Source organism: Dendrobium catenatum, unplaced genomic scaffold, assembly GCF_001605985.2.
Source record: "Dendrobium catenatum unplaced genomic scaffold, ASM160598v2 fragScaff_scaffold_113, whole genome shotgun sequence".
In the NCBI taxonomy this organism is placed as follows: domain Eukaryota; kingdom Viridiplantae; phylum Streptophyta; class Magnoliopsida; order Asparagales; family Orchidaceae; genus Dendrobium; species Dendrobium catenatum.
This window is the reverse complement of record NW_021318575.1, coordinates 809,856-823,815: the sequence shown is the minus strand read 5'-3', so window position 1 is coordinate 823,815 and position 13,960 is coordinate 809,856. Positions and strand designations below refer to the sequence as shown.

At 34.4% G+C, this 13,960-nt stretch overlaps 1 protein-coding gene across 3 annotated transcripts; it reads right to left on the bottom strand.

Moving 5' to 3' along the window:
• Nucleotides 1-6,410: 6,410 nt before the first annotated feature.
• Nucleotides 6,411-9,140, bottom strand: LOC110104956 (F-box/kelch-repeat protein At3g61590-like). Of its 3 annotated transcripts, none has more exons than XM_020834271.2 (2): nucleotides 8,343-9,140; nucleotides 6,411-7,753 (listed from the first exon to the last, which is right to left on the bottom strand). In XM_020834271.2, the coding sequence occupies exon 2, from the start codon at nucleotides 7,736-7,738 to the stop codon at nucleotides 6,527-6,529; it is 1,212 nt and encodes a 403-aa protein (XP_020689930.1). In that variant the 5' UTR covers nucleotides 7,739-7,753; nucleotides 8,343-9,140; the 3' UTR covers nucleotides 6,411-6,526. The 3 variants fall into 3 exon arrangements, with proteins under 3 accessions (XP_020689930.1, XP_020689931.1, XP_020689932.1); XM_020834272.2 differs by having other exon boundaries at nucleotides 8,735-9,140; XM_020834273.2 differs by having other exon boundaries at nucleotides 8,777-9,140.
• Nucleotides 9,141-13,960: the final 4,820 nt, after the last annotated feature.

Here is a 13,960-nt window from a genome sequence, read left to right as displayed (position 1 = left end):
GGGCAGATAGTTTATGTGTTATTCCGAGTCAGCTCGGGTCATTCCCGGGTTTCTGGGTCAACTCGAACCCGACCCGATTTTTCAAACAGGTCAATTTTCCAGACCCGAACACGACCCGATTCGGGTTCGGGTCAACCCAAACCAGAAATTTTCGATTCGGGTCGGGTTTTCGAGTCGGGTTCAATATTGACAGGTCTAGTTAAAATCATCAAAATAAGGTATATGCTACAATGTACTAGAAATTATAAAGTGAAAGATTGATAATACTCATTAAAAACATATTTTACTTCATAACTTATAGTAAAAATATCATAATTAAGAATGTGATATCTTATCAATTAGTAATTTATTAAGCTACTTGAAATAATAACTTCTATTTATTCAGAATAATCACAATAATACCATTTTTTCTTAATTTAATATTTGTAATAAATTAAGATTTATCATCAAGATTAATTTATTTTTATTTAATTTACATGACTGAATATTACTAATTATAATTTATATTTTTTATAAACCCTAATTAGATTGATTAAATTAAGCTTAGCATATATTAATATCCTAGTTAATTATTAATGAGTAAATTATTAAACTAGTTAAACACAAAAATTCTATTAAATAAAATCACAAATAATATCAATTGATTTAAGTTAATATTACGCACTAAACATAATTTCTAAATGAAGAACTTCTTCAAGCAATTTTTTAGTACAAAAATTTCTAGTAAAAAAAAAATTTATTAAAAAACTGCTTTATAAAGCAATAAGAAAGTTATTCCAAACGAAGAACTCGTCTCTCTCCCCTTTCCTATCCCTCCCCTTTCGTGCCTATCATAAGTCATTAAGAATTTGCCAATGAAAAAGATAGCATGAAATTGACGTGATGGTGGCTCATTGCCAAATGAAGGTAGCCCTCATCTATTTTCACGCTGAGGTTCTGTTTGGAATAATTTTCTTACTGTTCTTACAACAATTTTTTAATACAAAAATTAAATTTTTTATACTAAAAAATTGCTTAAAGAAGTAGTAAAAAAGTAGTCCCAAATGAAGTATAAGGCTTCATTTGGGACGGCTTTTTTATTGCTTCTTAGTATAAAAATTTTAATTTTTTTATCAGGGAGTTGCTTTAGGAAGCAAAAAAAAAAGCCGTCCCAAACGAAGCCTAAGACTTCGTTTGAGATAGTTATATTATTGCTTCTTAAAGCAGTTTCTTAATATCAAAAAGCTGTTTTAAGAAGCAGTAAGAAAGTCATCTCAAACGGAACCTAAGTCATATAAATCCCCTGATCTCCCAAATGTAGTAAATGATGGATTCAAGACAAAACAAAAAGTAAACAGGATTTAAGATTATGTTGGATTGAAAGTTGCCATTTTGACAAAAAATTTAGGTTAAATCCTGCTACCAAACAGCACTTAAGGAGCTTCACAAATGTCTGCCATAGAACTGCTCACTTCATTAACTGGACCCAACCATCAACATGTGAAGATTTAACTCTATTCATGTAAATAATTCATGGCATAATTTAGTTCACAATTTCTGGTGGAAGGACAGCGAATCTATGAAGAAAAAATTGGTTCAAATGTACTGACTGAGCTGCTGCTATTACAAGTGATAACGCACACCCTACAGCACTTAAGTACCCTCCTACAGCCCTACGACAGGTTTATGCTGGGCAAATTATTACGTCCGGTGTCCGGATTCGTCCGGACACCAATCCAGACGTGTCACATCACCAAAATATATCGGGATCCAGTGTATTCGGGTAAAGTGGCGCGTCTGAATTTGGTGTTTGGACGTCCGGTGACCGGACGTAATAATTCGCCCTTATGCTTCGCTTAGGACGGCTTTCTTACTGATTCTTAAAATTGTTTTAAAAAGCAGTAAGAAAGTCATGACAAACGAAGTTTTACAAAATGTTTGGGACGATTTTTTTACTTCTTTTTTAAGCAGGTTTCTAATACAAATTCTTTTAGTTTAAAAATTTTTTTATATTAAAAACCTACTTTAAAAATCAGTAAAAAAGTCATCACAAACAAAACCTTAGTTTTCATTTCGGACGACTTTCTTACTATTTTATAAATTAATTTTTTAATACAAAATTTTTTAAACATTAAGATTTTTGTACTAAAATTTTAGTTCAAAAAAATAATAAGAAAGCTGTTACAAATGAAACCTTAATTGATGCGCTCTTATTTGGTTCGGTTGACCGGATGCAAGAAACATCCAGTCCTAGGCAAAAAAATGTCTGTACCGAGGTGTACCGAGTTTTTTCAAAAAAACTCGATACAGGCGTTTTTTTGCCTAGGACCGGATGTTCCTCTGCATCCGGTCGGAGGACGTAATAACGGCTCCTTAATTGATAGCTAAAACTTTCAACCAGCAGATTAAGAAGAGTTGTGGCTTATACTGAGCCTTCTTTTTTTAAGTACTATTCACACACATGACTACTCAACCAACCTCCTTACAATAGGAAACTATTCTCTCTAGAATAAAAAAATAAAGTCTACCATGATGCAAGTGGTCGGCTTTCAAAATGATGTGATTGCGTGTAGAGTAAATTCACAAAAATTATTCTTTTTATTTGATTTGAAGTAAAATAAATACAATACAAAGTTCAACAATGATGATAACAAAAGACCGATAGTAATAAAAGGAGTTGATGGCGACAAGTGACTATCACAATGCGGCGGCGGCGGCGGCAGGCTGTGTGGTGTCAGCGGCGGGCGACCAGCGACAAGCAATGTGATACACAAAATGAACATTGCTTATGCATTATTAATCAATTTGAGTGCTGTTAGGTACCTAAATCATCAGTGGGTTTGACAAACATCTCCTTTAATTTATTCCTATTTTATATTCACATGCAGTCATGCTCTGCAACTTTTAAAGTGAATTCATGATTCATAGGGCAATATCTGTCCACTAAATCCATAGGAATCATCGGCACATTATAGTATAAGATAAGTAAATGGCTAAGACAGATCGATTGACACAGACAAGAACCAAACAGATATGTTCCATCAATCAACAAAGTCAAACAATAAATAAAATAGGAACAATTCAGTGTTACCGAATCAGTTCTGATAATGGCGAGCAACACAGAATGGAAAGAAGAATTCAACAGAGCTAAATTCCGCACGAACCTTCGCTAATTTCCTAGAAGAAGTAATGCCTCGCTCAATCCATTCTGTCTTCCGACCAGAAAAGATCGTCGATGGTTTTTTTTAACCGATAAGCCCTATCGGTATCCACAGTGTAAAGGAAAACCCTAGATTCAAGTAGTGGAGGCGGAGAAGAAAGGGGGAAGAATTAGGCATTTGAGTACCTCGAATTCAAATCCGGCGAGCTTTTGGAATGCGGAAAAACTGAAATTTTAAAATGGGCTGCCAAATGCATAAAATCCGGCGGTACCGAGGTGTACCGAGTTTTTTGAAAAACTCGGTACACCTCGGTACCGTGGGATTTTTCCCTGCCAACCGAATGTTTCTCTCATTCGGTCGGAGGACGTAATAATTGTTCGGGAAATGAGGGTCTGTTTGAGATAAATTTTTTAGTTTTTTATATGTTAGATCGAAATTATAATTTTATTTAATTATTATTTCCTTCCTGCTTTTTATAAATTCATGTCCTCGAAAGTTGATTTATTACAACATGTTTCAAAAAAAATTTTTTTTTTTTTTCACAACAGTTTTACAATTATCTTTATAAAAAGTTGTAGCCATTTTAAATAAATCATAAGATTTTGTTTAGACAATTTAAACTTTTTCTAATTTTATTTTTAAAGCTCTTTTTCGGTTATAGTTTTAAAAATTATTGTGTGTCAGAACATTCTTGGTGATAGAGAAATTTAGGATTTAGCAACTTAGATTTGTACAAAGATCAAACACACAGACATATAAAAGAGATAGAAGCATTATATACATAAGAGGCATCGGAATTTTTACGTGAAAACTTTTGAATAGAGGAAAACCCACTGGATATTGCCTAGTTGAAATAAATATATTAGTGTTTGTTATTGATTACAAATGATGTCCTTCCTTAGAGAAAAGCTTTGGCTCAATATAGTCAATATACATCATATAGAAAGCATCACATAGTTGGAGTTAGGAGAATTCAGTGACATGAAAGTTGTTCTCAAAAGAACATTAGTCTGTAAGTTTGGTTGGTAGGACTATAGTCGGGCGACGGAGGTCAGATGGATCGTAGTCGGGCGACGGAGGTCGGTAAAGCGATGGAGGTTTGAGGGACCATAGTCGGCCTACTAAGGACGAAGAGACTTTAGTTAGACGATCTAGGTCGAAGAAATCATAGTCATACTACTAAGGTCAGAGGGAGCTTAGTCATACAACATAGGCCAAAAGAACCGTAGTTCGTAATTGGTGAGCAATATAATCCTAATCCTAAAATAAGCTCCATTTTGACTATGCTAGTCATTCAGATAATCTTATGATTATTTAGTTTTAAAATAGAAAATAGATTGAACAGTATGATGAAACATAAAATATCATACAATATGATTCATTTAAATTTTGAATAAATTAACTAATAGAACTGATTATATGAATTTAATTGAAGTAATAAAGAATACCATATAGTACAATGCTATAATTCAGCACAATTAATTCAAAACTTAAATAATCTCATTGTGAAAATTAATCCACATATATTACTATATTAAGCTAGACCAAATAGAATGATTTAAAAATTAATTTTCATTAATTACATTATGTTGTAATCTTAATAAATTTGTTTAAATAATTATTTTGGAACGAAGCTTGACTGTACATCACAATTAACAATCATATAGTATGATTAGTGATTGTATCGTTTGAAGAGTTAAAAAGATTTTGTTAGACCATCTCCAACCGTTCGGCAAACAGTCGAATGGAGGCCCTCAAACGTCGCAACCGAACGCCATTTGATCGCAGTTGAACAGTGCAACGTCAATATTGGTGTCGCACTGTTCACTTGCGCCATTTCTTTCTCTCTACCGAACTCGTCTGAGAAAGGCGCGAAAGAAACGAGCGATGATTTGGGGGCAAAATGGCGTTCCACTGGAGATGAATCACGGCACTTTTGATTTTACTGCATTTTGCAGTGAAAGATGAGAGTTTCGGCTGGAGATGCCCTTAGTAATTAGTCGTACAATATGATGCAAACTTAAATAGTATAATCAATTTTTTAACTTTCCAGTTTTGTTCGATGTTTGTTTGGTTTGTTGTATTGAGGGTGTAAAATAATCTAAATGTATGAGTTTTAGATACTTTTTTAGTGTTTTTCAAAGCAACTTTTTAGCATTAAAAAAAAAACTATTTCAAAGAAAGCCTAAGACTACTAAATTTTATCTCCAACTTCTAGAGATGATTTTTTAGCTCCAAATTAAGCAATCAACAAAAATCATAATATCTTTTTTCAATTCTAAAAAATAAAAAATAAAATAAAGGCACCAAAGCCCACACCCAAAAAGAATAACCATCCCTGCTTGCAAGGACCACAGAAGAAGAGCGATTTAGAGTAATGCTTGCACCCACCGCTGCTTGTCCGGGCGGTGAAGAGCCGGCTGGGCAAAGCCCAAGCCCCTGGTTCGAATCCCTTGGCAAGCACTGAAAGTCTTAAGTGTTGGCCCGTGTAAATTGGTATGGGTTGCATGCTCAGTCGACCGGGATTTTCACTAGTCTAAGGACAATGCTTCCTCATAAAAAAAAAAAAAAAAAACAGTAATGCCCAGTAATGCCTGCTTACATTTAAACAGCAAAGCTCCAAAGCCTTTCTTCTGCTTCACCAGCGTCGCCATACAGACTTCAGAGCAAAAAACGTCACTCTCTTCTGCCCTCTGCCCCCTCCCCTCCCAGTAGCCAGAATAAGTGGAGGCCTCTGCTCTCAAAGGCCCCCACACTTTCTCAGTCCCACTGCCTCACCTTGTCACTTTCCACCATGATCAAACCTCTTAATCTCTTATCCTTTATTTTTCTTAAATGATCAAGAATTCATTCATGATTTTGAAGATATAATCTTTGCTTTTATTCACCAATCCTTTCAATCTCCCTACCTTTGATTTCAATAATATGTTTGGGACAGCTTTCTTACTACTTTCAACAACAGTTTTCTCGTAAAAAAATTTTTAGAAATCAGCGAAAACACGGTGGTTAATAGCTCTGTTCCAAACGAGGCTTCGCTTTGGACAGCTTTTGATCACTGTTTTCAAGGAATTTTAAAAAAAAATCAGTAAAAAAATGTTCCAAACTCTGTTTTAAGAAGCAATAAAAAAATAGTCCAAAAGGAAGCCTGAGTGTTGAATCACAAACTTAAACCCAAAGCTCGCTCGAGCAACCGAAGATATGGACAAACAAGAGCAAATTATTTCACAATTACATGCAAGAAGAGAACCAAGAATCCTTGTAAAAGAAGCATTTTGAAAAAATATATGGTATGAAAACTGAAAAGAACTATTAATCTCTTGAATGCTACAATCAAAGAAGAAAACAATTGCAAGTGTCTTCTTGCTACAAAACGCATACATGTGGATTCAGGATGTGGTCTCCAGTCTTGGTTCAAAGCAGAAACCAGAGAAGAGCTGGAGTGCAAACCTCTTTGTAACTGGACATCGCAGCGACCACTTCCATTGCTTATGGCTCATATCAAAAATAAGCAATGCCGGCGCGCCGTAGCATTGAATGAAGATTAGATCCTCGGCGCCGCTACTCGCAAAAACATCATCAAGCTCACCAAATCCCTGAAAGAACTTGTGTGGCATCCTAGCAACTTCTTGCCACTCTTCCTTCTCAAGCTCCCATATCCCAATTCCTTTTATAATGTCTGGCCTATCATGCCTTCCAATCCCCCCAACCATAACCAATTTATCTCTAAGATTCATAAGGCGACCGCAAGTGAGGGGACATGGCACCAAAATCATGGATCCCATGACCGAAGCACGAGGAGAATTCGAGCAAAGTTTGTACATGACAAGGCCATGGCGACGCTCGTTGTTCCCCGAGAATGAGTAAACTAAACAATATAGAACTCCATTGCATATCACACTCTCATCACCTCCCCTCCATCCCTCCAATACCTCATTGATAGATGCAACCCACAAACAATGTTCTGATTCATAAATCTGTATGGTGAAGTCCCATTGAAGAAAATCATCAGGTAACTGCCTTGATTTCACAACTGCAACTGTGTAACTAAGAGAAAATCTATCCACAGACAAAGCTAAAGCACTGTAATCTGGAGATTTTCCATTAGGGGGTTGCTGAAGTTGCTTCCAGGTTCTTGTAATTGGATTACAAACTAAGATTCGGTTTCGATTTTCATAATCCATGAAGCAAACCAATCCACAAGATGAAGAGACAAACCAGTTGCATTTGTCAAGGCAAGGGAAATCAAAATTATACCATTTTCGAAAGCTCGAATCATAGGCATAGCCTACAATGTTCTTGCTGTAAGTGAACATGAAGTACCATGGCTTCTGCGGCGGCATATTGTTCCAGGAATGTTTTCCTGAGTGAACTGCTCCATGCCATCTTTTGCACACAGATCCTGCTCTAATTATGCTTAAAACTGGCAGAAAGGAGAAAATCTTCTCTAAGATTTCATCCGGGAGGATAGTATCAAAGGAAGCCGAAGTGATTTCGGTTTTGTGATCGTTTTCTCGTGAGAATGGATCAATTTCTGAGTCCCTGATTATGAGCTCACTTGTCCTCTGCCATTCTTGTGATGTTTCTCCTTCCATTGGCATAAATACCAGTAGAATCTGAGAAAGAAGAGAAGATAGAGATCGAAAGAGTTGCAGGAATCAATACAAAACTGGATCAAACAAAATGGAGATCGCATAAAATGTCAGCATTGAACAAGAGGAATCAGATAGAGCTTAAAAAGGCTAGCATAAACAGATAATGACAAAGGCTACAAAATCAAATTCCTCATAAGAAACAAGTTATCTAATTAACAACCAAAAGAAACAGATATAGAAAAAGAACAAGATTATCCATTTAGATAACCAAATAAGGAACAAAACAATGGATTGTTCCTGGCTGTTTCATTAAACCTTATTCCACATAAGACAAAACCAACCCATTCAGCAGAGCAAAACATCAAAGATATGCCATGTTATCTGAAGCATTAAAGAAGAAAAGAACAATGATAATCAGCCATATTTAAGCATGTAAATGTAGGCCCCTACAAGGCCGGTTAGAAGCAAAACTCGTACAGAAAAACACATAACCAGGTGTTAAAAACAACACAAAACTATAAAAAAAAAAATTAATTAAAAAAACGAAAGAACATCAAATCCCACAAGAAAGCAAAAATAATAGATTTGAAATGCGTTTATCTTCACATACTGCCCCTTCAGAGGATGTAAACAACACAAACGCTGCTCAAAGTTGAGAGCTTTATCACTCTCTCGGATCTGAAAAGCCTCTCTGGGAATAAAGTTGAGAGCTTTTCCGCATGAAGAACAACGAAAAACAAATAGGGCTCGCAAAATCTTCAATTTTTGTTTTCATCCTCACTCTTTCGTTTTTTTTATTTTCTCCAAGAATGGCCGAGTAGAGATTTGAATCGACTCATACCCCTCGCACTCCTCAATACTCTATATGAACAGTCTCCAAGAAACAAGAGAGGAGAGAGGGGGGTAGAGAGAGAGAGAAATGCAACAGTTTGTTGCTTCTTCTACGGAGCAAGGAACAGAAACCGGCAGAAAGAAACAGAGAAAGATATAGAAGAGGATTACTTTCCAAGGATGAGAGCTATATATACACAAGCTATGGCTTACAGCCAAAAGGAAATAATCCTCCTCTCTGGCCACACTCTTTTAGCTCGCTCCACATTTGGTCACTCCCCCTCTTGCCTTTTATCCACTGTGCTCAATTTGGGTATCATTTTCTTCCCAAATCTTCGCTCCACAAAATCTGATCTTTCTTCCCTCCCTTCCCTTCCCATGTGGAAGAAGGGAAAGAGATTTAGGGCACTACCTAAGGCACCAATATGTAATGTGATGAAAGCTTCTTTTTTCTTGCATCATAGCATCTCCTTGTAATTTAAGCAAAGGAATCGGCCACAACAAGCCTTTGTTTTGATTTCATCATTGGTGGTTGCACCATTGGGCCCTCTTTACCTAACTTAGAATTATCCTTGCTTCTTTCTCATGTGTTGTATCTAATGGACTTGAGTGTATGCAGAAGCAATAATTTATACTCTTCTCATGTCTAGCCAACTTGGTAAACACCTCAATAGGATAAATTATTATGTTCGGTGTCCGGACGAATCCGGACACCAATCCAGATGCGCCACGTCGCCAAAATACACCGGAGCCCAGTGTATTAGGGTGACGTGGCGCGTCTGAATTGGGCGTCCGGACATCCGGTGACCGGACGTAATAATTCGCCCCTCAATAGGAACCTAAGAATGTCTCTGATTTTTTTATATATATATATATACTTTTCTCTTCCCACAATTGTAGGGTTCAATGGTGCATGCCATTGTGATATGTCAAAAGGATACATCTTGATAGATCATGCAATATAAGAGTGTGTTTATTAATTACTAAACTAATTAGAGCATGTCCTATATGAACATGCATATCAATCATTATGATTAAATATAATTATTTTTCTCTTATATTCAAATTGCAATGTTAAAGTTAGGGGTGTAAGGGAATCTAAAATCAAAAAACTTATTTTTCATTTTAAAATACAGTAATATTCCATTTCTAACATCAAAAATATTATTCTATGTATATTCTTTTTCATCACTATTTTTATATCTATTTTCAATCAAAATGCGTGAATGATGTTCTGAATAGTGTCGCGTCAATATTGTTGTCTCATTGTTTAATTACAACCAAAATAAAATGCAAAATATGTTTTCATTGGTCGTTTAGGTGGATGCTCACCAGAGCTATGAATGAACGAATGAAGTTCAATTAGAGTGCCCCAAATGAGTAAAGACGAGCTCGAGTCATCCTTATCTTGAGCTTGATTAATTTGGACTTTGGGCTCAAGCTCGAGCTTAATTTTACAAATTAAAGATGGCTTGTTTTAACAAAAAAGATAAAATAATTATGATTCAAACAATTATCATAATGAAAATATAAAAAGAATGAGAAATTAAAATATAAATAATAAAGAATCACTTAATATAAAAAAGATATTATTTTTAAATATTTATAGTAGATTTATACTTGAACAGTTGAACTCCTAAATTCTAATCTATTTTTAACTATTTTTTAATAATGATATTTTTAATCGAGCCAGCTCAAGAGCTCAACGAGCTGACCCGAGGCTAACCCAAGCTTGACTCATCATCGAGCTCATCATGCTCAGCTCATGAGCCAGTTATTTAGCCGAGCTCGAGTTAGCTTGACTCACTTATAACCCTAACTATAGCCATTCTTCTATGCCATTGTCATTATTAACTTTTTTATCCATTTCAATAACCAATATCCAAATAACCATGATGAAAATGTGTCCATATCAACTCATTCTAATGGTATTATCCCCATTGGATCAAGCAAATAATGTAGTATTTGGAGCACGTGCTGTCACTATACTTAGACAAAGAAATTGCTCAAAAAATATATTATATTGGCCAAAGGAATCTTAACCAATAAAAATATATAAAATAAAAAGGCACTTTGTGATTATTTTATTATAAGAAATAAATCTCCAACTCACATTATGCATTATTTGACGTGTCAAAATGTTAGGACAGGTGGCAAAATTTTCCATGGCATAGGAGTAAAAAAAAAAAGTTCTTGCCATAATTATTTTTTAATAAATTTATATTAATTAGTTGGTATCATTTTAATCATTTTTTTTTTATTTTTAAATTATTTTGGATGAGTTGTAAAGCTAATTATTTTTTAAAATATAACTTTAAATTATTTTATTAGATTCATCCAATGAAGTATTTTGTACTATTTGTAATTCACATCTAAATAGCCTAATTTATTTTCAAATGTCTCTTTTTTTTTTACATGCATTCATTACACTTATATTTTTTTTGAATTAAATTATATGTAAATTTGTGTGATATTAGTTGCTAGCTAATATAGTTATCAATTTTATATTTTTTTAAGGAAATAATATTTCTCAATCTTAAAGATTAAATTCACCAAAATAAGATATTTCTTCCAAATTGAAGATATTTTGAAGAAATTAGAAATTTTATTTAGAACTAAAATAGTTCATCAAATGGATGAAATACTTTATTTTGGGCGAGATTTTTCTCGTAGAAGTATTGGGCAGACTAAAAGTTAATTAAAATTATAAAAGATTTTGTTATGAGCCTCATTAAATTCCGCTAGCACAAATTACTCCTAAAATTAAAACGTACAAAAGCCGCTGAAGAAGTAATAAAATAAGGACATCAATTATTAGATATTCACTAACTACATTATATGATGCTCATTTTTTGGTCAAAGCATCCCCTCTTATTATAAGAAAAGTCTATTCAGCTATTCATTGTAACCAAACTGTTGACATTTCTTGTCAATCATATAACCAAGTTGATTCAATCATCACTGATTCTTTATGATTCGCATTGGTCATTGTTCAGCTCCCATCAATGGAGAACCCCTGAGTTGTTTCCATTACTTGTCTTTTCGATCAAAATCTTCCATCATATTCAATGAATGATTAAACTGATTCGCCTTAATTGCCTAACCAACGATATCCATCATTAATTTTCGTCTAACACTCATCACAAGATGACAACTCAGGCACCTCAAAACTCGTTCATTATCATACCGGATATTTCCCACTGTTCATATCTATTACATTGTACTATTGCCTTCTTCACTTCTATGGAAAAAAAAAAAAGAAGAAGAAGAGAAATAACTTGTAATACTTGACTAACACTAATAGAATAATTTTTCGGGGCAAGACGTGTGATATTTTCCCTTCTCAGAATTTTCAAGTAAAAATAATTTTATCTCATTAATGATTCTTTCAACTTATTTACATTCACATAATCTTCGTACAACTTCAATAAAAATATTAAAATAATCTTCAAATAAGTGACATATAATATACAAAAAAAAAAAAATCATAATCCAAAAGCCTCCCTTTAAAATATATTGTAGCCACCTAAGCATTACTCCATTATTAAAGCTAGCAAGAGCAAGGCTACAAAATTGCATCACAATCACAAGCCATGTTGCATCATCACAGCTAAATTTCCTTCCACATTGCATGCTCTGTAATGATGGTGAAGGGTATGAAATGTGGGGAATACAACAATGTTATTAAAATAACATTGGTGATTAGGATTGGTAATGTTATACTATAAAACTACTTCAAGAAGCAATAAGAAAGATATCGCAAATGAAGTCTAATATTTTGTTCGGGTATTAATTATTCTGTGCAGACGGTGAAAGCCATCCGGAGACCAACCATAATGTGTCACGTCACGCCTGTGCTCAGTATCGCTGATGTGGTGTATTTTGGTTGGTCTTCGAACGACGTTCTGTGTTCGATCTCGGTACATAATAATTTCTCTTGTTCGGGACAACTTTTTACTGTTTTCTAAAACAGCTTTTTCGTACACAGATTTTTAAAACTAGAAATTTTTGTATTAGAAAGCTCATTTAGAAAGTAGTAGAAAACTGTCCCAAACAAAGCCTAAGCCTACCTCTCCTTTACTATTCTTTTGCCTCTCTTTATAGTTTTTTTTAGTAGCAATCATATGTTGATATGTTTCTATTTTCTTTTAGATCTGTTTTGTGAGATATGAATGTTATTTTGTGCTAAAAAGCTATTAAAAAAATGATGAAAAAGGATTTATTTAATACAATTTTGATGTGTGAAATAGAATTATCATATTCTTATATAAGTATATGAGATATTCCATATATAGTCTATAAGTTCATATGCCAGTAAAATTTTACAAGAGCAAGAGATTTACTTGCAATATAATAAAATTTAAAGCTTTTTTTTATATGAATTAAAAAAAATAAATTTAAAAAAAAGCATCATATAAAATTATATAAGTAAAAAATGTAATTAGAAAAAAAATTAACAAGAAGCAAAAATACTAAAATTTTTAATGTTTTTTTAAAGGCGAATGTATTTTTGTATTTTTTGAAAAATGTAAAATAATTTAGCGTTTCTACTTTTTTTAATTTTTTCTCCTAATTCGAATTTTTCAACTTATGTAGTTTTATTTTGTGCTTCTTTTTAAAATTTGTCCAATTAGAAATATTTTAAAGAAAATTAACGTGAAAATGAGATTAGATGTCCAATTAAAATAGGACTTGATATATCATCAAAAAATTATCTTGATCGGGCATGAATCTCGAGGCAAAATTAGGTCGAAACTTAAAAATTAAAATTCGGGATCACTTGAACTCCGATTTCAGCAAACTTACAGTCACACTGAGCGTCTCAGAAATACGAACCCAACGACACCAAATTTGACTCAATCTGAGCCCAAATGAGCTTAAATCAAGGACCCTAAGCACTGTTGGAAGCTTCGTACCACTGTTTGAGTTATTAAACGGTTTCCAAATATGACGAGCTTATAGTCAAATTAGAGCGGCTCGACGAGACAAATCCAACGAGTCCAAGATCATTGAATTTTGAAATTAAGGCCTCTAAATGCCTGACGAACGGCCCATGATCATGGGATTCAATATCGGCCGTCCATCCAATCACTCCCCATTTACCCTTGATCTCTCACCTATTTATGGGTCATGCCACTCCAAAAATCTATAAATAGACCCCTCATTTCTCTTGAAAAGGGACCCCGAGCAAGAAGAGAAGAAGAGAAGAGAAGGAAGAGAGAAGGAGGAGAAGGAATAAGCTCCTCCTCGATCACCGCCGGAGTTTCGCCGGACCACCGTCAGAGTCTCGCCGGACCACCGCCGGAGCTTTACCGGACCACCACCTGAGGCCCTCGCCTTCACCGGACCACCACCTGAGGTCCTCACCATTACCGGACAACCACCTGAGGCCCTTGC